Source organism: Delphinapterus leucas, chromosome 16 (genome assembly GCF_059928025.1).
Source record: "Delphinapterus leucas isolate spDelLeu-1000000601 "Yukka" chromosome 16, BTC_Dleu_Yukka2, whole genome shotgun sequence".
Lineage (NCBI taxonomy): Eukaryota > Metazoa > Chordata > Mammalia > Artiodactyla > Monodontidae > Delphinapterus > Delphinapterus leucas.
Genome location: NC_143144.1, coordinates 25,045,692 through 25,067,486, shown reverse-complemented (window position 1 = coordinate 25,067,486; position 21,795 = coordinate 25,045,692). Strand labels below are relative to the sequence as shown.

The following is a 21,795-nucleotide window of genomic DNA, read 5'->3' as shown; positions in this document are numbered from 1 at the left end:
CATATGTGTGTGGGTTTTTCTCAGGGCTTTCTATCCTGTTCCACTGATCTATATTTCTGTTTTTGTGCCAGTACCATACTGTCTTGATTACTGTAGCTTTGTAGTATAGTCTGAAGTCAGGGAGCCTGATTCCTCCAGCTCCATTTTTCTTTGTTAATATTGCTTTGGCTATTCGGGGTCTTTTGTGTTTCCACAAAAATTGTGAAACTTTTTGTTCTAGTTCTGTGAAAAATGCCATTGGTAGTTTGATAGGGATTGCATTGAATCTGTAGATTGCTTTGGGTAGTATAGTCATTTTCACAATGTTGATTCTTCCAATCCAGGAACATGGTCTATCTCTCCATCTCTTTGTATCATCTTTAATTTCTTTCATCAGTGCCTTACAGTTTTCTGCATACAGGTCGTTTGTCTCCTCAGGTAGGTTTATTCCTAGGTATTTTTTTCTTTTTGTTGCAATGGTAAATGGGAGTGTTTCCTTAATTTCTCTTTCAGATTTTTCATCATTAGTGTACAGGAATGCAAGAAATTTCTGTGCATTAATTTTGTATCCCGCTACTTTACCAAATACATTGATTAGCTCTAGTAGTTTTCTGGTAGCATCTTAAGGATTCTCTATGTATAGTATCATGTCATCTGCAAGCAGTGACAGCTTTACTTCTTCTTTTCTGATTTGGATTCCTTTTATTGCTTTTTCTTCTCTGATTGCTGTGGCTAAAACTTCCAAAACTATGTTGAATAATAGTGGTGAGAGTGGACATCCTTGTCTTGTTCCTGATCTTAGTGGAAATGGTTTCAGTTTTTCACCATTGAGAACGATGTTGGCTCTGGGTTTGTCATATATGGCCTTTATTATGATGAGATAAGTTCCCTCTATGCCTACTTTCTGGAGAGCTTTTATCATAAATGGGTGTTGAATTTTGTCAAAAGGTTTTTCTGCATCTATTGAGATTATCATATGGTTTTTATCCTTCAATTTGTTAATATGGTGTATCACATTGACTGATTTGCGTATATTGAAGAATCCTTGCATTCCTGGGATAAACCCCACTTGATCGTGGTGTATGATCCTTTTAATGAGCTGCTGGATTCATTTTGCTAGTATTTTGTTGAGGATTTTTGCATCTATGTTCATCAGTGATACTGGCCTGTAGTTTTCTTTTTTTGTAACATCTTTGTCTGGTTTTGGTATCAGAGTGATGGTAGCCTCATAGAATGAGTTTGGGAGTATTCCACCCTCTGCTATATTTTGGAAGAGTTTGAGAAGTATAGGTGTTAGCTCTTCTCTAAATGTTTGATAGAATTCGCCTGTGAAGCCATCTGGTCCTGGACTTTTGTATGTTGGAAGATTTTTAATCACAGTTTCAATTTCAGTGCTTGTGATTGGTCTGTTCATGTTTTCTATTTCTTCCTAGTTCAGTCTTGGAAGGTTGTACTTTTCTAAGAATTTGCCCATTTCTTCCAGGTTGTCCATTGTATTGGCATAGAGTTGCTTGTAGTAATCTCTCATGATCCTTTGTATTTCTGCAGTGTCAGTTGTTACTTCTCCTTTTTCATTTCTAATTCTGTTGATTTGAGTCTTCTCCCTTTTTTTCTTGATGAGTCTGGCTAATGGTTTATCAATTTTGTTTATCTTCTCAAAGAACCAGCTTTTAGTTTTATTGATCTTTGCTATCGTTTCCTTCATTTCTTTTTCCTTTATTTCTGATCTGAACTTTATGATTTCTTTCCTTCTGCTAACTTTGGGGGTTTTTTTGTTCTTCATTCTCTAATTGCTTTAGGTGTAAGGTTAGATTGTTTATTTGAAATTTTTCTTGTTTCTTGAGGTAGGATTGTATTGCTATAACTGCTTAGAACTGCTTTTGCTGCATTGCATAGGTTTTGGGTCATCGTGTTTTCATTGTCATTTGTTTCTAGGTGTTTTTTAATTTCCTCTTTGATTTCTTCAGTGATTTCTTGGTTATTTAGTAGCATATTGTTTAGCCTCCATGTGTTTGTGTTTTTTACAGTTTTTTTCCTGTAACTGATATCTAGTCGCATAGCACTGTGGTCAGAAAAGGTACTTGATACATTTTCAATTTTCTTAAATTTAAAGGCTTGATTTGTAACCCAAGGTATGATCTATCCTGGAGAATCTTCTGTGAACACTTGAGAAGAAAGTGTATTCTGTTGTTTTTGGATGGAATGTCCTATAAATATCAGTTAAGTCCATCTTGTTTAATGTATCATTAAAAGCTTGTTTCCTTATTTATTTTCATTTTGGATGATCTGTCCATTGGTGAAAGTGGGGTGTTAAAGTCCCCTACTATTATTGTGTTACTGTCGATTTCCCCTTTTATGGCTGTTAGCATTTGCCTTATGTATTGAGGTGCTTCTATGTTGGGTGCATAAATATTTACATTTGTTATATACTCTTGGTCTGATCCCTTGATCATTATGTAGTATCCTTCTTCATCTCTTGTAATAGTCTTTATTTTAAAGTCTATTTTGTCTGATATGAGAATTGCTACTCCAGCTTTCTTTTGATTTCCATTTGCATGGAATATCTTTTTCCATCCCCTCACTTTCAGTCTGTATGTGTCCCTAGGTCTGAAATGGGTCTCTTGCAGACAGCATATATACGGGTCTTGTTTTTGTATCCATTCAGCCAGTCTATGTCTTTTGGTGGGAGCATTTAATCCTTTTACATTTAAGGTAATTATCCATATGTATGGTCCTATTACCATTTTCCTAATTGTTTTGGGTTTGTTTTTGTAGGTCTCTTCCTTCTCTTGTGTTTCCTGCCTAGAGAATTTCCTTTAGCATTTGTTGTAAAGCTGGTTTGGTGGTGCTGAATTCTCTTAGCTTTTGCTTGTCTGTAAAGGTTTTAATTTCTCCTTCGAATCTGGTTGAGATCCTTGCTGGGTAGAGTAACCTTCATTGTAGGTTTTTCCCTTTCATCAGTTTAAATGTGTTCTGCCACTCCCTTCTGGCTTGCAGAGTTTCTGCTGAAAGATCAGCTGTTAACCTTATGGGAATTTCTTTGTATGTTATTTGTTGCTTTTCCCTTGCTGCTTTTTTAAAAAATAAATTTATTTATTTTGGGCTGCGTTGGGTCTTCGTTGCTGTGCGCAGGCTTTCTCTAGTTGCGGTGAGCAGGGGCTACTCTTTGTTGCGGTGCGCGGGCTTCTCATTGTGGTGGCTTCTGTTGTTGCGGAGCATGGGCTCTAGGCACGCGGACTTCAGTAGCTTGGCTTGAAGGCTCTAGAGCGCAGGCTCAGTAGTTTTGGTGCACGGGCTTAGTTGCTCTGCAGCATGTGAGATCTTCCTGGACCAGGGCTCGAACCCGTGTCTCCTGCATTGGCAGGGGGATTCTTAACCACTACACCACCAGAGAAGCCCTCCCTTGCTTCTTTTAATATTTTTTCTTTGTATTTAATTTTTGATAGTTTGATTAATATGTGTCTTGGTGTGTTTCTCCTTGGATTTATCCTGTATGGGACTCTCCATTCTTCCCTGGACTTGATTGACTCTCTCCTTTCCCATATTAGGGAAATTTTCAATTATAATCTCTTCAAATATTTTCTCAGTCCCTTTCTTTTTCTCTTCTTCTTCTGGGACCCCTATAATTCGAATGTTGGTGCATTTAATGTTGTCCCAGAGGTCTCCGAAACTTTCCTCAATTCTTTTCATTCTTCTTTTTTTATTCTGCTCTGCGGTAGTTATTTCCACTATTTTATCTTCCAGGTCACTTATTTGTTCTTCTGCCTCCATTATTCTGCTATTGACTCCTTCTAGAGAATTTTTAATTTCATTTATTGTGTTGTTTGTCATTGTTTGTTTGCTCTTTAGTTCTTCTAGTTTCTTGTTAAACGTTTCTTGTATTTTCTCCATTCCAGTTCCAGGATTTTGGATCATCTTTACTATCATTACTCTGAATTCTTTTCCAGGTAGACTGCCTGTTTCCTCTTCATTTGTTTGGTCTGGTGGGTTTTATCTTGCTCCTTCCTCTGCTGTGTGTTTCTCTGTCTTCTCATTTTGCTTAACTTACAGTGTTTGGGGTCTCCTTTTCACAGGCTGCAGGTTCGTAGTTCCTATTATTTTTGGTGTCTGTGCCCAGTGGGTAAGGTTGGTTCAGTGGCTTGTGTAGGCTTCCTGGTCGGGGGGACTGGTGCCTGTGTTCTGGTGGATAAGGCTGGATCTTGAATTTCTGGTGGGCAGGATCGCATCCGGTGGTGTGTTTTAGGGTGTCTGTGAACTTAGTATGATTTTAGGCAGCCTCTCTGCTAATGGGTCTTGCTGGTTGTTTGTCATGGTGTATCCAGCACTGGAGCTTGCTGGTCATTGAATGGAGCTGGGTCTTCGGTTTGAGACAGAGATCTCTGGGAGAGCTCTCGCTGATTGATATTACGTGGGGCCAGGAGGTCTCTGGTGATCCAATGTCCTGAATTCGCCTCTCCCACCTCAGAGGCTCTGGCCTGACACCTGGCTGGAGCACCAAGACCCTTTTGGGAAGTCTGAGGTCTTCTGCCAGCATTCAGTAGGTGTTCTGTAGGAGTTGTTCCACATGTAGATGTATTTTTGATGTATTTGTGGGGTGGAAGGTGGATCTCCACATCTTACTCCTCCTCCATCTTGAAGGTCCCTCCTAGCTTTTTAAAAATTGCTTAAAAGAACAATCTTAAGTTTGCAGAAATTTGGCGTCTTCCTCATTTCCTATTATCCACCAAGTAAAACTTTTCTTCCAAAGTTTCATTCTGTAGTATTGACCTGGCTGTGGTTTTTGACTTTCAGGTATGTGCAAGAGGGGAAATAATCAGGGTGAAAGTTCTGGGCATACTGGCTATGATCGATGAAGGGGAAACCGACTGGAAAGTCATTGCCATTAACGTGGATGATCCTGATGCAGCCAATTATAACGGTAAGAAATATTTGTAGGGTCTGAAGTCTTTATACCTAAATCTTACCCAGCACCAAACTTAACCTGTAATGACAGAGTTGTAAGCCCATGCCTTCAAACTGTTAAAGAATGGAGGAGCAAAACATTTAACAAAGCATTGTTATTTCTACTACTGAACTTCTGTGGTTAACTAAGTAAACTTTCTCCTTCATTCCAGGAAAGAACAAATCTGGTAGTTTGTATTTCCTGTTTTCTTCTTTCCTTCCCCACATGCTAACACTTAGTTGCTCTATTTATTTATTTTTAAAAATTTGAAAACTGAGATATAATCCACATGCCATAAAATTCACCATTTTAAAGTGTACAGTTCTATGGTTTTTGATACATACACTAGTCTGTTAACCATTACCACTATCTAATTCCAGAACATTTTCACCACTCTGAAGCCCCATATCCATTAGCAGTCACCCCCTATCCCCACATCGCTCAGTCCCTGACGACTACCAGTCTATTGTCTGTCTTTATGGATTTTCCTATTCTGAAAATTTCACATAAATGGGGTCACATGATATCCGGCTTCTTTCAGTTAGCATACTGGTTTCAAGGTTCATCCACATTGTAACGTGTATCAGTACTTCATTCCCTTTTTTTTTGGTGGTGAAATTAACATAAAATTCACCATTTGAACTATTTTAAAGTGTACAATTCAGTGGCATTTAGTACATTCACAGTGTTGTGCAACTCACCACTCATCTCATTCTAGAACATTTACATCACCCCAAAGAGAAACTCTGTACCTTTTAGTAGTCACTCCCTGTTCCCTCCTCCTCCCAGGACCTGACAACCACTAATCTGCTTTCTGTGTCCATGAATTTGCCTATTCTGGATATTTCATATACATGGAATTGTAAAATATGTGGCCTTTTTGTGTCAGGTTTCTTTTACTTAGCATAAGGTTTTCTAGGTTCATCCATGTTGTAGCATGTATCAGTACTCATTTTTTTAATGGCTGAGTTATATTCTATTATATAGATATATATCACATTTTGTTTGTCCGTTCATCTGTTGATGGACATTTGGGTTGTTTTTGGCTATTAGGAATAATGCAGCTGCTATGAATATTCCTGTACAAGTTTTTGTGTGGATGTGTGTTTTTAATCCTCTTGGGTGCATATACCTAGGAGTGGAGTTCCTGAGTCATATGGTAACTCTTATGTTTAGCCTCTTGAGAAACTGCCAAACTTTTTTCCAAAGCAGCTGCACCATCTTACAGTCCTGCCAGCAGTGCATAAGGTTCCGATTTTTCTACTTCTTTGCCAGCACTAGTTGTTATTTATCTTTTTAAATTATAACCCTTCTAGTGGGGTGTGTCTTTTTATTTTTGAGTTATAAGAGTACTTACATGTTTTGGATACTAAACCTTTATCAGATATATGATTTGTCTGTATTTTCTTACATTTTGTGGATTTGTCCTTTCATTTTCATTTTCTTTTTTTTTTTTTTTTTTTTGCGGTACGTGGGCCTCTCACTGTTGTGGCCTCTCCCGTTGCGGAGAACAGGCTCAGCGGCCATGGCTCACGGGCCCAGCCACCCCACGGCACGCGGGATCCTCCCGGACCGGGGCACGAACCCGCGTCCCCTGCATCGGCAGGCGGACTCTCAACCACTGCGCCACCAGGGAAGCCCTGTCCTTTCGTTTTCTTAATGGTATCCTTTGAAGCACTCAAGTTTTTCGTTTTGATGTAGTCTGTTTTTTTATTGCTTGTGCTTTTGGTATCATTATCTAAGAAACCATTGCCTAATCCAAGGTTACAAAGACTTAGTTATGTTTCCTTCTAAGAATTTTATAAATATAGCACTTACATTATTTCTTTCTGCTGTTTTACAGAGTACGATCTCATATATATTTAAATATATGCAAATTATATGTAAACTCATTTAAAAAGGACTCAACGCCAACCTTTAATAGTACATTGAGAAGAAAGATGAAAAGAGTCTGACTTTTTGTTTCAGATACTTCTGTATTGACTAAATTTTGTACCATGAGAATGCATTCCTACATTTAGCTCTGATTCTAAATGTAGGTGTGTGTGTCCATTTTCAGATGTGCTATTTACACAAGAGTGCACGTGCTAAATAGCGTGCTTTGGCCACAGTTAATGAAGCCACGCCATCATTACATCAGCACAATTTTCTGGGTGTCATTTCCCTGCAGTAGAGGTTATTAGGACCCTAAAATTTTCTCTGGGGGGCTGGCCCCATGATGCAAGCAGTATGCAGCTTTCCTTAAATGTCAGCCTAAGGCAATGTCCATCATCAGTTATAACTGGAAGAGTATTAGGTAGAACTAAGAGTAGAACTCTTGACAAGCCACAACTTTGGGAGGGATACACACAGTCATGGAAGAGGATGGCCTACCCAGTAAAGCAACCAAGTTGGCCATGTTGATCCCCTTTGTTATTGTGAGCCCACGACGGCCAGTGACCCTTCTGCCTCAGTTGTGGGCATCAGGAAATTGAGCATTTTATGCACATGGTTGCATGCTGGTTAGAGGCTGAATCCAGGGAACAGCACAGAACTGGTGCTGTCTTTGGTAGGATCTTTTTTTTTTTTTAATTTATTTTATTCTGAAATTCAGTGACTTTTTGGAGGGCTATTTTTATATTTTAATCCTGGGGGGGGTTTTTTTGTTTTTTTTTGTTTTTTTGCCATGTGGTTTGTGAGATCTTAGTTTCCTGACCAGGGAGTGAACCTGGGCCCTTGGCAATGAAAGCACAGAGTCCTAACCACTGGACTGCCAGGGAAGTCCTTGTCTTTGGTAGGATCTTGATGTGGCATCAGGAGGCAGTTCAGGGAGCTCTGCAGACCACTGGCTTTGTCTGTACGTGTATAACTGGAGGAACAAAAATTGACTGAGTTCTTTTCTCCTACTTTTTTCCTCTGGGTCTGGTGCTCACAGTTCCCTAGTCAGGATCCAGCATACCTTTCAATACCTGGTTCACAGTCAGTGAGTTAATCAACTGTTATATTTTTCCTTGCTGCAATGTAATACAAAAATATGTTTGATCTTTGTCTCCAGTTCCTGGCAAGGAACTCCTAAAACACTTGGACTTTCCTGAGTGACGAGTGTCTTTTTTATTCATGAGCCCCTTTCATCACCCCTGAGCTTATGCTAATAAGGTGACTTACGGTGGGGCCCCTAGCTAGCCTCAGACCAGTTCAGTCAACAGAAAAACTGAATGATTAGAGGGTGGGAACCTCCAGCCCCAACCACTGACCTCTGGGATCGGGAGGGGAGGCTCCATAAAAAGTCTGGAGTCACGAGATGTAGAGCACTTGTAAGTTGGTGAACACACTGAATAGCTGGGAGGGTGGCACGCCTCCCCACCAGAGAGCATGGAAACTATGCACCCCACATACTGTGCCCTATGCATCTCCAACATTGGACTGTTTCTGAGTTGTATCCTTTATACTAAACCAGTAAGCATAGCACAGTGTTTTCTTGAGTTTTGTGAGTATTTCTAGCAAATTATCAAACCTGAGGAGAGAGTTGTAGGGAACTCTGATTTATAGCTGTTGGTCAGAAGTATGGGTGGCCTGGGACTTGGCGACCAGCGTCTGAAGTGGGATCAGTCTTGTGGAACTGAACCCTCTGACTGTGGGACTTGATGCTAACTCCAGTTAGATAGTGTCATAATTGAATTATCGGACACCCAGTTGGTATTCCTAAGGAATAGAACTGGATGGAAAATTTGTTGGAAGATACCCTACACTTGTATTTTGGATTTCTGGATTTTCAAACTGTTTCTGTATCAGGTGATATGTTTTATATGAATTCTAAGTTCCTTGAAATTTATCAGTGTTTAAACATTTCCCAGTTCAGTTTGTAACCTTTCCATACTTTTAGTGGTACCCTGATAATAAAATGCATGGTATTCTTTAACTATGTAGATTATAAACTAGGCTTAAGCAAAGTTATTTTATAGAAATATAAATAAGCTGTTGTTGAATGTATTCCTCCTTCCAATTACAATTTTCCTGGTGGATTTTTTTTTTTTTTTTTGCACATGTATCTAATATTTGTTTGCATGGAGAAGCAGTTCAGTCATTTAAACTTGAGTTTGATGACATTGAGGCTAGGCGCTGTTAATGGCTGTACAGAAACTTCTAAAAGTTTTTTTACACAGGACACTTTTTTTTTGTTGGCCAGAACTAAAGTATTGTGATACTGAATGCCTATACTGTAGAGTGAGAAAAGCCTATTCACATTTAATATGTAACCTATCAATGAATATGTATAATGCATTTTTCTTGTCTTTTTGTATGTAATTGGGGTGTGATCCTCGAATACAGCCTCAACCTGTCTTTTGGTATCTTCTGTCCATCTCTTAGAAGTTATGTACACCTGCCAAACTATTCTCATTATGTAGCTGCCAGTTATTTCTCCCTTCTCTTATCTAGTAGGAGTCACTATGGTACTGATTGTTCTCTTAGTATACTTAATGTCAGAGCTATTTTAAGACACTAGATGATTTCCTTTTATTTATTTATTTAATTTATTTTTGGCTGCGTTGGGTCTTAGTTGCTTTGCGGGCTTTCTCTAGTTGAGGCGAGCGGGGGCTACTCTTCGCTGCAGTGCCCAGGCTTCTCACTGTGGTGCCTTCTCTTGTTGCGGAGCATGGGCTCTAGGCGCGCAGGCTTCAGTAGTTGTGGTGCAAGGGCTCAGTAGTTGTGGCTCAAGGGCTCTAGGGCGCAGGCTCAGTAGTTGTGGCGCATGGGCTTATTTGCTCTGTGGCATGTGGCATCTTCCCAGATCAGGGCTCAAACCTGTGTCCCCTGCACTGGCAGGCGGATTCTTAACCACTGCGCCACCAGGGAAGCCCCAGTGATTTCCTTTTAATGTTTGTATGTGTTCTCTTCTCAACAAGGTGTTAGCTCTAACATTGTCTTGAAAGTTTTTGATAATCCATCCCGTAGCTCTTTCAAAGTACGCACTTGATATTTTTATTGAATGCATAAATAATTACATACACATCTTGCAATCTGAGAAGAGAATCTTATTCTCTTCTTAGATATTAATGATGTCAAGCGGCTGAAACCTGGCTACCTGGAAGCTACTGTGGACTGGTTTAGAAGGTACAAGGTTCCTGATGGAAAACCTGAGAACCAGTTTGCTTTCGACGCAGAATTTAAAGATAAGGTAATGTGTCACTCAGAACTGTAGCTTTAGGCCTATTTGTATTGAGACTTATAATTTAACCATATTGTTACCATCTAAAGACAATATGATCATAAAACAGATGTCTAAAGACACACGACAGGCTTGATGTTGATTTATTCATTTAAATGATTTCTTCCATTTTTGATAAAAAGAAGTGATTCAAAAGAGACAAAGTTATCAGGCTTTGGGAAAATATTGAGAATAAGAAAAGAACACGTTTCTATTATTCTAACGTATATCTCTTCAAATTATAGGACTTTGCAATTGATATTATTAAAAGCACTCATGACTATTGGAGAGCATTAGTGACTAAGAAAACTGATGGAAAAGGAATCAGTTGGTAAGCATTAACTCTTTTCTGCATGTTTAACACAGAAAGCAGACTAGCTTACTCCAGAGGTTTTAATTACCTTAACATACTCCACCATTACATTCACTTAGGGAAAGAGACTGGTTTTGTCAATGCTTATTAAGCCAGTAGGAAGTGTAGACTGAAAGAAAAACCACACAATGGGAAGGTTGTGAGTTAAGTTTTATTCGAGGACTGTAGCCCAGAAGATAGCCTCTCAGATAGCTCTGAGGAACTGCTCCGGAGAGATAAGGGAGGAGCCAGGATATATATGAACTTTTTTGCCGGGAAAACATGTAGTCAAGCATAAAAAGATTACTGCTATTCATAAAGAAGAGACCTCTCGAGTTAATGATTTTAGTGTTTTTCTGTGTATGGGAAGAGGCAAGAATCTGGGGTCATGTGAAATTTTTTCTTAGAAATGCATGTTAACTATCTAGGGGCCAATATACCCAAATGTTTCCTGGTTTTCTCCATCCTGAATTCCCCTCAGGGCTCACTGTCCGTGGGTGACTGTAGTGGCTAATGGCTTGATCCTTGTAGAACTGGAATGGCAGGCAACATTTTTTTTCTTTACAGAAGGTAACTATATAAACAACTGAAAAATGCCACAAGATACTCTCTGAATAAGTACAAACTAAAACTATAAAGGGCGCAGTGAGATCAGAGCTTTGTGAGGCCAATCGGGAAAACCTGCCTAGCATCAGGGTGCTCAGAATGGGATGGGTATAATCAGGTTGAGTTCAAGGGTTGGTATTCTCTGATGTGAATATGTAAGGTTCATTACAACTAAACCAGGATCTACTATGCACACTGAATTAACTACTACTACTAATAATAGCTAATATGACTGAGCAGTTAATATTTGCCAAGCCTGCAACACAGATGCAGGGAGATTAAACTTAACCAAAGTCATACCACAGTAAGCATTTTGGAGTTAGGACTCGCATCCAAGTCTGTCTGGCCCCAGATCATTTTTAGTACAGTACTTCCTCTTTTAAAGATTATAAAAGAATGCCCACCATTACCGCTTAACTAGTGTTGTTCTGGAAATACTAGTTGATGAAGTAAATAAGAGAAAGAAGATGCAGGAATATTGGAAAAGGGGGAGCAAATTGTTGCAGATGATATGATTGTGTACCCAGAAAACCCTAGAAAAAAGAACTCAGCAAGGTGAATAATTACAAAATGAGTATATATGTACATTGCTAGCTTTCTATATGAAGTGTAACAGAAGCTATAATGGAGGAAAAGATCTCATGTAGAATAGTATTTAAAAACAAAACACAGTATAAATAAGAAACCTGAAGGACCCAGAAGAAGAAAAGTTTGACTCTATTGAGAAATATAAAAGATGTTAAATAGAAAGGTATATATTCATGAATAACATTCAGTTTCATCTAGAAAAAATCTGCATCTCAGAATAACAAGGGAAGTTCTGAAAAAAGTAAGGGTAGTGGTGGTGAGGAAGAGTGTTAATTATTTTGGTACTGTTTAGTAATATTGTTTTACTAAGAATTTGGTACTGAAGAAGAAAGTCAAATTATTCAGTTCTGTTAGAGTTTGATAGACCTAAAGTAGATCTAAAGATGTATGGGAATTCAATTTATAATAAAGAAGGTGTTTTAAATGAGTGGTTTGGACCAACCACTGTTTAGGAAGAAAATAAGACTAGATCTCTATCTCACTCCTTACATTCCTTATGCCAGATATACACACTGGCAACCACCCTCATGGCTGTGGCCGTTTCATTTTGGAAAGGTGCTGTAACCAGGCAGGTGCTCCACAAGTGCCCTGTGCAAGCAACCCAGCACCAGTGTTCTTACCTCCAACTACTTTATATCCACATGTTAACTGGGTGCTGGCTGCAAACTAGGGTTTGTAACCCTAGTCTTACATCAGCATTTAATTACAGACAGATAAATTGTAATGTGAGAAAATTCTAGAAAAAGTATAGGTGAATTTATTCATTAGCTTGTAATAGGGAAGACCTTTCCAAACAGAAGACAAACTCAAAATCCATAAAAGAAAGATTTACTTGTGGTATTATTTTTTTTATGTATCAGGAGACAATTTTTCCCAGTTTCTGCTTAAACAACACATGACAGAGGGCTAAATTCCTTAATTTATAAATAGCTTATTCTAATTGATAAGAAAAAGAATAATTCAATAGAAGGAGAGGAACAGATAAAAAAAGAAAATTTACAGATAAGATGTACAGTCTCATTTTATAATTTTTTTTAATAAATTCTTTCAGGATTTGTTTATTTCATTCGTAGTGGAATTAGTTTATTCTTTTTTTTTTTTTGGCCGTGTTGGGTCTTTGTTGCTGTGCGCGGGCTTTCTCTAGTTGTCTCGAGCGGGGGCTACTGTTCGTTGCGGTGCGCAGGCTTTCCATTGCGGTGGCGTTCTTGTTGCAGAGCATGGGCTCTAGGCGTGCGGGCTTCAGTAGTTGCAGCACGCGGGCTCAGTAGGTGCAGCACGTGGGCTCTAGAGTGCAGGCTCAGTAGTTGTAGCACATGGGCTTAGCTGCTCCGCAGCATGTGGGATCTTCCCAGACCAGAGATTGAACCTGTGTCTGCTGCATTGGCAGGCAGATTCTTAACCATTGTGCCACCAGGGAAGTCCTCATTTTATAATTTAAAATGCAGCTCAGAAAGATAGTGTTATCCCCCAGTAGCTTTGCAAAATTTAAAAAAATTAAATGATAGCCGGGATGGCAAGAATATCTATATCTATATCTATCTATCTGTCTATCTATCTATCTATCTGTCTGTCTATATGGTTGGTGAGAGTTTAAATGGGTACAACCTTTGTGAAGGGCAATTTGACAATATTCAGCCCAAAATTTTAAATGCATGTATTTCTTTGTAGAACCACTACTAGGAATGTATCCTATAGATATAGTCCCAAAAGATTTATGTATAAGGATGTTCATTGCAGTGTCATTTATAATAGCAAAAAGTTAGAAGCAACCAAAATGTAATGGTTAAGCACATCCATATAATAGAACAGTATATGTCACAGTAAAAAAAAAGAAAGTTCTCTCTATGTTGATAAGGAAAGACAACCAAAATATATTAAGTGAGAAAAGCAAAGTCCATAGTAGTATATTTAGTATGATCCCATTTATGCAAGGTGAGATACACACACACACCCCAGCATCTGTTTATATTTAATTTTTTTTTCTGGAGGGAAACAAGAGCTATAGATAATGATTGCCTTTGGAGACAACCATTTGGAGATGGGAGGGAGAGAGGCTTTCAATTTGTGACTTTCTGAATTTTCTAACTATATATGTGTATTACTTTTTTTTATACATGTCAGTTTATCTGGGTAGTAAGATTTTTTTCTGATTATGAGAAAATCCTAATGTAAAAATAATTCTCAGGAATCTTCTGTTCTGTAAGTCAGAATAATGTCCTGTAAAATGCAAACATTGTCTCTCCACAAACAAGAAAAACTGAGCACAGTTACACATTTGTGTGAAAATGTACAATCATGAGACTTTGCTTTTAATAACTTCTCTATTTTGTGGTGTCCTATTATTTCTATGGAAATGGGCTTAATGCATGTTAAGTGGCAGGTAACTGAAGATATTTATTTTTCATTTTAATAGAATATTTCTGATCATACCCATGTTATAATAATACACAATAATTTAATACATAGGAAATTTTGAACTATAGTTAACCAAAAAATGTTTTTAAAAAATCATTTTAATCACAGTTTTTCCATAGATACTCTTATTAACATTTAGAGTTTTTCCTTTTTACAGTCCTTTGTGTATAAGTATAATATTTTCAAAAATAATTAGGATCATATTGTATATACAATTTGTTTTATGGTTTAAAAAAGTTAACACTATAAGCATTTCTCATGTCATTAAGAATGTAATACTTTCCTACTATATAACATTCCATCTGTGTAATATTCCACCTCATGGATAAATCATTTTTAATCATCCCTGTTGTTGGACATTTTGGTTACTTCCAAGTTTTCACTCTTACCAATAGTGAAATCGTGTATGTTGAACATCTTTGTACATCATAGTTTAAATCTCTGAGTTCTGAGGTGTGGAATTTATCTATCAAAGAGTATGTGCTTTTTAAAAGGTTTTAGACACATTTTTTTGTTTGTTTTTTTATTTTTGTCTCTTACTTTTTCTTTTTTTATTTTGTTGTGGACACATTTTACCAGATTATTTTTCAGGAATATTGAACCAGGTGTTACTCCTGCCAGGAGTGTCTATCTCAGATGTCAACACTGACAGAAACTGGATTTTTTTGTTTTTTGTTTTTTTCATTTTATCTAATTAGGAAAGATATGTTTGTCATTTTCATTTGCATCTTAGCTCTTTCATTGAGAATTACACTGCATTCAATCACATACTTTAAAATCTGAACTTGTTAAGGGATTTGAGTAAAATTGACCACAAGAATAGCTGTATATTAAATAATTAGAATATTTAATATAGGTGAGAAAGCTTTCAACTAAGCCAGACTTGAATCTCATCTGGCCTACCACCTTCAACTTGTTATTTTTAACAAGAGAGAGTTATTAATAATAAGAGAGAAGTTTTTGTTACTGTGACTCATGACAATTTTCCTTTGTTCAATAGCATGAATACCACAGTGTTTGAGAGCCCCTTCCAGTGTGATCCTGATGCTGCCAAAGCCATTGTGGATGCTGTAAGTAAAGGTTTCCTTGAAAAAGAACACGCCTGGTGGCCAAAAAATGGGGTATTGAATGGGGAGGGAAAGTACCTTCAATAAATATTTGAGGATGTCCTGTACACATATTACAATGTAAGATCTTGAAATTACAAACCATAAATACAAGTAGACATTTGACTGAGGGGAAACCTGAGGAGGGTCCTAGCCAACACTATATTGGGCAGATAACAAAGTAGGACAATTTGTAAAAATCAAAATGACTCCAGAATGTTCTAAGTAACCCAAGTGCCTGAGTACTTATCATAAGCCATTTTTCACAAAAGTACCAATGGGAACTTATTTGACTTGGTCATAGCAAGGAATGAGAAAGTTACCAAATTTCAGGTACCATTGCAGGAGCGGTTTATAGTCCTAGAGGAGAATTTCATGTGAGGAAGTAAACTGTCCATCAAAGAAATAATTTTGTTTTTGTATTATTTTTAATGATCTGATTTGTATTAACCTAAAGACTGAAGATTGTCTAAAATTATTCTCATTTACAATATTAAATAAGGAAAACAAATGAAAATGAGGTCTGACTTTACAGCCTTGTAAACAGGGTAATACAAGGGAAAAGGACAATTTAATGATGAAGCCAATACATTTAGATTTATTTTATTTGTATATGAATTTTGACAACAAAGTTGAGATGAATAAAATAAATTGGAAGGGATAAGCCATTGGTTAACAATCATAACTTTTCAATGAGAACATTCTGCCTACATTTTATATATATGTGTGTATATATAAAACCTTTATATATACATATGTTGGTTTTTTAATTCTTTATTTCAAAAAGCAGGTTTTTTAAAATTGGAGTATAGTTGCTTTACAATGTTGTGTTAGTTTCTGCTGTAACAAATTTATTTTTATTTATTCTCCTGTATGTCATTAAAAGGTAAGAGGTTTGAATTTGTTAGCATTTCTTAGCAGTAGAGCAAGCTCTGCATTGTTACTATCTATTGTAAATTATTTTTAGGACCTAAAAATTGGGATAGTTGTCTTCTGTTTAGATTCCTTTTAATTTTTGTATCAGTATACTTTTTTAGCTTATTCTTTTTCTGGGATTAGACTAATACATTTTAACATTTTATTTTAGTTACCACCACATGAACCTGCCTGCACAATACCAACAGATGGTAAGATCTATATCTAGTAAAATTACATTCAACATTATGCATATGTGTGGAAAATTACATCTGTATCTATAGATACGTCTTACATATACCACATACATACAGAGAAAGAGAAGGACAGGGAGAAGAAGCATTTTTAGAGTTCTGTAGCATATGTGGGAAGAAAAATGGCTGTACCTACCACATCTAGGGCCACCGCTGTGACAGCATGACCATGACCCACTGTTCTCGGAGTTCCTGGTAGATGCCTTGTGGAGGTTGGAGCAGGCTGGGCTCTTCGTCCCCATCTGGCCCCAGGCTGCTTCACCCAGGAAACAGTTCTTTCCACCTTTAGATGTTAGAATTCTCTGTAAGGTTCTTCTTGTGAGAATTGCATGTCCATAGGATCAGCATGAAGAGTAAAGCAGCCCAAAAGAAAACACTGGTAAATTACCTGTTTTTGCTGTAGTGAAGCTTTGCATGTATGTAGGTTTGTTTTAATGTAATCCATAGGAGGATACATTAAAGCAAATATATTATTCATTGTTATATGTTGGGTGTAATTTTGATTCCTAACAGGGATTCTAATTTTTTCTTTTCCCTGACTACAGTGGATAAGTGGTTCCATCACCAGAAAAACTAAGGAAATTTCTCTGGAATACAAGCTGATATTGCTGCATCCTTTTCGTCTGAAAGCATTAGATGCAAAAGTAGTAACTTTTCCAAGCTTTAAATTTATAGAACTAATCAATCAAATTCTGCTGTGACCAATCCAATATATCCATACTGTTATCCATCTAAAAGCATCTTTCATATCAACTAAGATAACTTTTAGTTCCTGCTTAAATATCAAGACAGTTGTAGTTTGGAAGTCATCTGTGAATAAATGTCCAAGATAAGTACGTATTGGATGTATATGTTTGCCATGTGTTAGGAAATAAAATTATTTTATTGAAACTTGGTTTATGATATTTTTATTTTAATCTTAAGCCTAACACTACCAAGCAGGCTTGGGTGCTGTTTGGTATTTGTTTTCTGTGAATGATCTTATAATTCACTTTTATTTATTAGACTAAAACTGACTTTATTTGTAGGCACCTGAAAATGAAATCCCTTATATTTACAGCAGTCTTGATACTATACTCTTACCTAATTCCTATCATCCCATTGTGAGCCATCAGCCAAGATAGTTTTGTGATTAAATTCGTGGCTTTGGAGCTGTGCAGACCTGAGTTTTTAATCCTAGCCCGTCTACTTATTTAGCTCTATAATCTCAGGTCAGTGTTGGCATACACTGACTGTGTTTTCTCAATCAAGTTGTGATTTTCTTGGTTGTTGTTATGATGGGTGATTGTTAATAATATCCTAGACATTTTGTCTGTTATGTTAGGAGACACTAGGATCCATTTAAATCTTTTAGCAGGCATCACCCTATTTAGGGTTAGCACATGGGTCTTGGCCTGCTTTTGTGGACTGTGGTTTCAATGGCAGTTTAATTTTCAGCAGCTTTGCAGTGTTATTTTGGTCAGCTTGGTTTATCTGGTGCCACTGGGGCTTCTGTTGGTTCCTGCTGGTGCTGCCTGAGGGGGCTGAGTATCTCTTGGTGGAGGAGGAGAGTCTTAGGCTACAGGGATAAAGAAGCTTCCTGAACTGGTCTACCCATCATAGCTGGATTTCTCCCTCAGGCTCAGCTCACCCACCTACCTAGGTAACTCTTGGTGGAAAAGGGGAGTCTCAGACCTTGTGCAGAAGGAGAGTGCCTCCCTGGTTGTTTATTTCTGCCTGGGCTCCCAATGAGCCCCCTTGCCAGGTAGTGTCATGCCCACCAGAGGGACCCCCCTTCCCTATGGGGGAGGTGGAGGAATGAGCCTATCTAGACTGCCTTCTGTTGCTAGGTTAGGGGTTGGGAAGGACTCTTCTCCTCCTCCTGGTGGTGGTAGGATGCATGTGCCCTGTCACTGCTGTTCTCTGGTCCTGGGGGCCCAAACCAGCTTGCCTTCTTAGCACCTTTCAGAGTTCTTGGTTGTGTCTTGTCACCTCCAGGGTCTATAGCTGTGCTTAGCAGGAGAAGTAGAGAAAAACAGGTCTATGCCTTCTTGTCTGGTCCAGGACCAGAAACATCAGCATTCAGATTTTAGTAATATTTCTCTTATTCCTTTTGTAAGTTCTGCTTTTAAATGCTGCCTCAGTCATTGTAATATGTGATTTCTGAAGTGATTTGTTACGATAAGAAATATGTTTTCTAATGAAAGACTATACAAAGTGGGGGACTTCACAAGTATTAGTCCAATAAATAGGAATCATCCGCCCAAATTTATGGAAAGGAAAGGGGATAGAACACTAGTCAGAAGAAATGTCAGCAATAGTTCTCCTGTATGAGATCCTCTGTAGAAAGCTTCCACTCCTCTGTTCAGGTAAGGAATGTAAAATACTCTTGTATTCACTTGCTAGGCTACCATAACCAAGTACCACAAACTGGATGGGCTAAACAAGAGAAATGTATTGCCTCACTGTTCTGGAAGCTAGAAGTCCGAGATCCAGGTATCAGCAGGCCCATGCTCCCTCTGAAGACTATTGGGAAGGGTCTGTTCCAGGCCTCTCCCTGCTTTTGATAGTTCCTGGCTTGTGGCAGCATAACCCTAATGTACACAAGGTGTTCTCCCTGTGTGCTTGTTTCCAAATTTCCCCTTATAAGGACATCAGGGGAAAGAATTCCCTGGGGTCCAGTGGTTAGGACTGTGCTTTCACTGCCATGGGCCCGGATTCAATCCCTAGTTCGGGAACCACAGGCTGTGTGGCGCGGCCAAAAAGAAAAAAATACAAACATCAGTCAGGGCTTCCCTGGTAGTGCAGTGGTTAAGGATCCGCCTGCAAATGCAGGGGACACGGGTTCGAGCCCTGGTCCAGGAAGATCCCACATGCCACGGAGCAACTGAGCCCGTGCACCACAACTACTGAGGCTGCGCTCTAGAGCCCGCGAGCCACAACTACTGAGCGCACGTGCTGCAACTACTGAAGCCCGCGCGCCTAGAGCCTGTGCTCCACAAGAAGCCCACTCACTGCAACAAAGAGTAGCCCCCGCTCGCCACAGCTAGAGAAAGCCCGTGCGCAGCAATGAAGACCCAACGCAGCCAAAAATTTTTAAAAATAAAATAAATAAATTGAAAAATAAAATAAAATAAATACAAAAAATAAAGTATACAACACAATGGTTCTTCCTTTAAAAAAAAAGATACATGCACCCCAGTGTTCATTGCAGCACTATTTGTAATAGCCAAGATACGGAAGCAACCTAAATGTCCATTGACAGAGGAATGGATAAAGAAGATGTGGTACATTTATACAATGGAATATTACTCAGCCATAAAAAAACAATGAAATAATGCCATTTGCAGCAACATGGATGGACCTAGAGACTATCATACTAAGTGAAGTAAGTCAGACAGAGAAAGACAAACATCATATGTTATCACTTGTATGTGGAATCTAAAAATATGATACAAATGAACTTATTTACAAAACAGAAACAGACTCACAGACTTGGAAAACAAACTTATGGTTACCAAAGGGGAAAGGTGGAGGGGAGGGATAAATTAGGGGTTTGGGATTAACATATACACACAATTATATATAAAACAGATAATCAACAATGACCTACTGTACAGCACAGGAAACTCTACTCAGTATTCTGTAATAACCTATATGGGAAAATAATCTGAAAAAGAATGGATATATGTATAACTGAATCACTTTGCTGTACACCTGAAACGAACACAACATTGTACATCAACTACACTCCAATATAAAATAAAAATTAAGTTAAAAAAAATTTTTAAATGTAATCTCAGCAACACTGCATGATCAATGCAGTTTTTCAGGTAAGGCAATCTGAAGCGTTGGCCCAGTTGTATAAAGGATCTGAATGAGAACTCCAATTAGAAATTCAAAATTCATTTTCACCATCCCTAAGCCCAGGCCTGCATGTGCTGCAGCTGTAATGGCAATTATGTCCTATCTAATCAGCACATTTGCTACGCAAGAGCTTATATTGTGCTTCTGCACAGAATGTTCTTTACATTTAGAACAGCTGCCCTTACTGCTTTCTGGGAGTCTAGGCCAAAGGGAATTTGCCTTTACACTGACAAGAGTGCTGTGCGAATTGCTTCATGATGGCAAGTATTTATTGAAGAGTTATTAACTCGAGTCGATTGCCACAGAGTTTATTGCTCCCTCTGTCTCTCTTTGGGATCTTTCCCTTAGTTATTACAAAACCTTTAAATTAACAGAAAATATTCGCCAGAAATAAGATTAAGCAATGAACACCACAAGGGTATGTGGCAATCTGAATTTTTTAAAAAGGCTGAGAGCAAAAAAAAAAAAAAAAAAGCCTGAGAGCAATTTGGCAATCTCTATCAAAATTTTAAATTTGTCTTTATACTTTGAGTCAGCAATTCTGCTCTAAGACTTCATTCTAGTTGACTAAGAATAGTCAACCAGGCACACAGCCTATGGCAGCTTTGTTAAGTATAGCAAAACCCGGAAAAATATCCAGCAGTCCAGTTAAGGAATGGCTAAATATTCGTACATGTAGCAGTCAGTGAAGTCACTGCATGGGCTGATATGGAAAAGATGTTCAAAATACCTAAGTGAAAAGAGAAAAAGTTGTAGTACTCTATAGCTGCCAGCTATGGCCTGTGGGCCAAATCCAGCCTGCCAGAGGTTTGGTAAAAACACTTTATTGGAACACAGTCACACCCTTTCATTTATGAATTGCTGTGACTGCCTTCCAGCTACAATGAAGACAGAATTTAGTAGTTGGGATAGAGACCACATGACCTGCAAAGTCAAAAATATTTACTATTTGACCCTTTACCAAAACCATTTGCCAATCCCCGCTCTATCCTATGATCCTATTTATGTTTTTACAAAGGGAGCACTGTGGGGAAAGAGACACATTAATGGATATGCTTGTATGGGTATAGACAATTTCTGGGGACAAACAAACAAAAATAAACCACAGCCAACACTGGTTATCTCAGGGAGTGGGAATGAGTTACGTGCGGAAGAGGTCAGGCCCATGGAGTTTCCTTCCACTTTGTAGGCTCCTATGCTCTTTTTTTTTTTTTTTAATTTATTTATTTGTTTTTCTTTTTGGCTGTGTTGGGTCTTCGTTGCTGTGTGCGGGCTTTCTCTAGTTGAGGTGAGCGCGGGCTACTCTTCGCTGCAGTGCCCAGGCTTCTCATTGCGGTGGCTTTTATTGTTGTGAAGCATGGGCTCTAGGCGCGAGGGCTTCAGTAGTTGTGGCAAAGGGGTCAGTGGTTGTGGCTCGCAGGCTCTAGAGTGCAGGCTCAGTGGTTGTGGCGCACGGGCTTAGTTGCTCCGCAGCATGTGGGATCTTCCCGGACCAGGGCTCGAACCCATGTCCTCTGCAGTGGCAGGCGGATTCTTAACCACTGCGCCATCAGGGAAGCCCGTAAGCTTCTATGCTCTTCTATGCTCTTTGAATTGTTTTTCTAAAA

The 21,795-nt window shown here is 38.4% G+C and overlaps 1 protein-coding gene and 1 long non-coding RNA gene across 3 annotated transcripts in view; one reads left to right on the top strand and one right to left on the bottom strand.

The window, feature by feature from the left end:
• PPA1 (inorganic pyrophosphatase 1) overlaps window positions 1–17,233 on the top strand; it is a 36,801-nt gene extending 19,568 nt beyond the window's left edge. Inside the window, exons 6-11 of one of the 2 annotated variants that reach the window (XM_022590787.3) lie at window positions 4,771–4,897; window positions 9,949–10,076; window positions 10,352–10,437; window positions 15,068–15,137; window positions 16,261–16,300; window positions 16,888–17,037. In XM_022590787.3, the coding sequence (XP_022446495.1) occupies window positions 4,771–4,897; window positions 9,949–10,076; window positions 10,352–10,437; window positions 15,068–15,137; window positions 16,261–16,300; window positions 16,888–16,919 (483 nt within the window). In that variant the 3' untranslated portion in view covers window positions 16,920–17,037. Of the gene's footprint in view, window positions 1–4,770; window positions 4,898–9,948; window positions 10,077–10,351; window positions 10,438–15,067; window positions 15,138–16,260; window positions 16,301–16,887 lie in introns of both variants that reach the window. The other variant, XM_089897603.1, reaches the window with a different exon arrangement.
• The window catches only part of LOC111183469 (uncharacterized), a 19,535-nt gene continuing 10,204 nt past the window's right edge, over window positions 12,465–21,795 (bottom strand). Inside the window, exon 3 of the long non-coding RNA XR_002647025.3 lies at window positions 12,465–21,789. This is a non-coding gene — a long non-coding RNA (uncharacterized LOC111183469). The remainder of the gene's footprint in view (window positions 21,790–21,795) is intronic.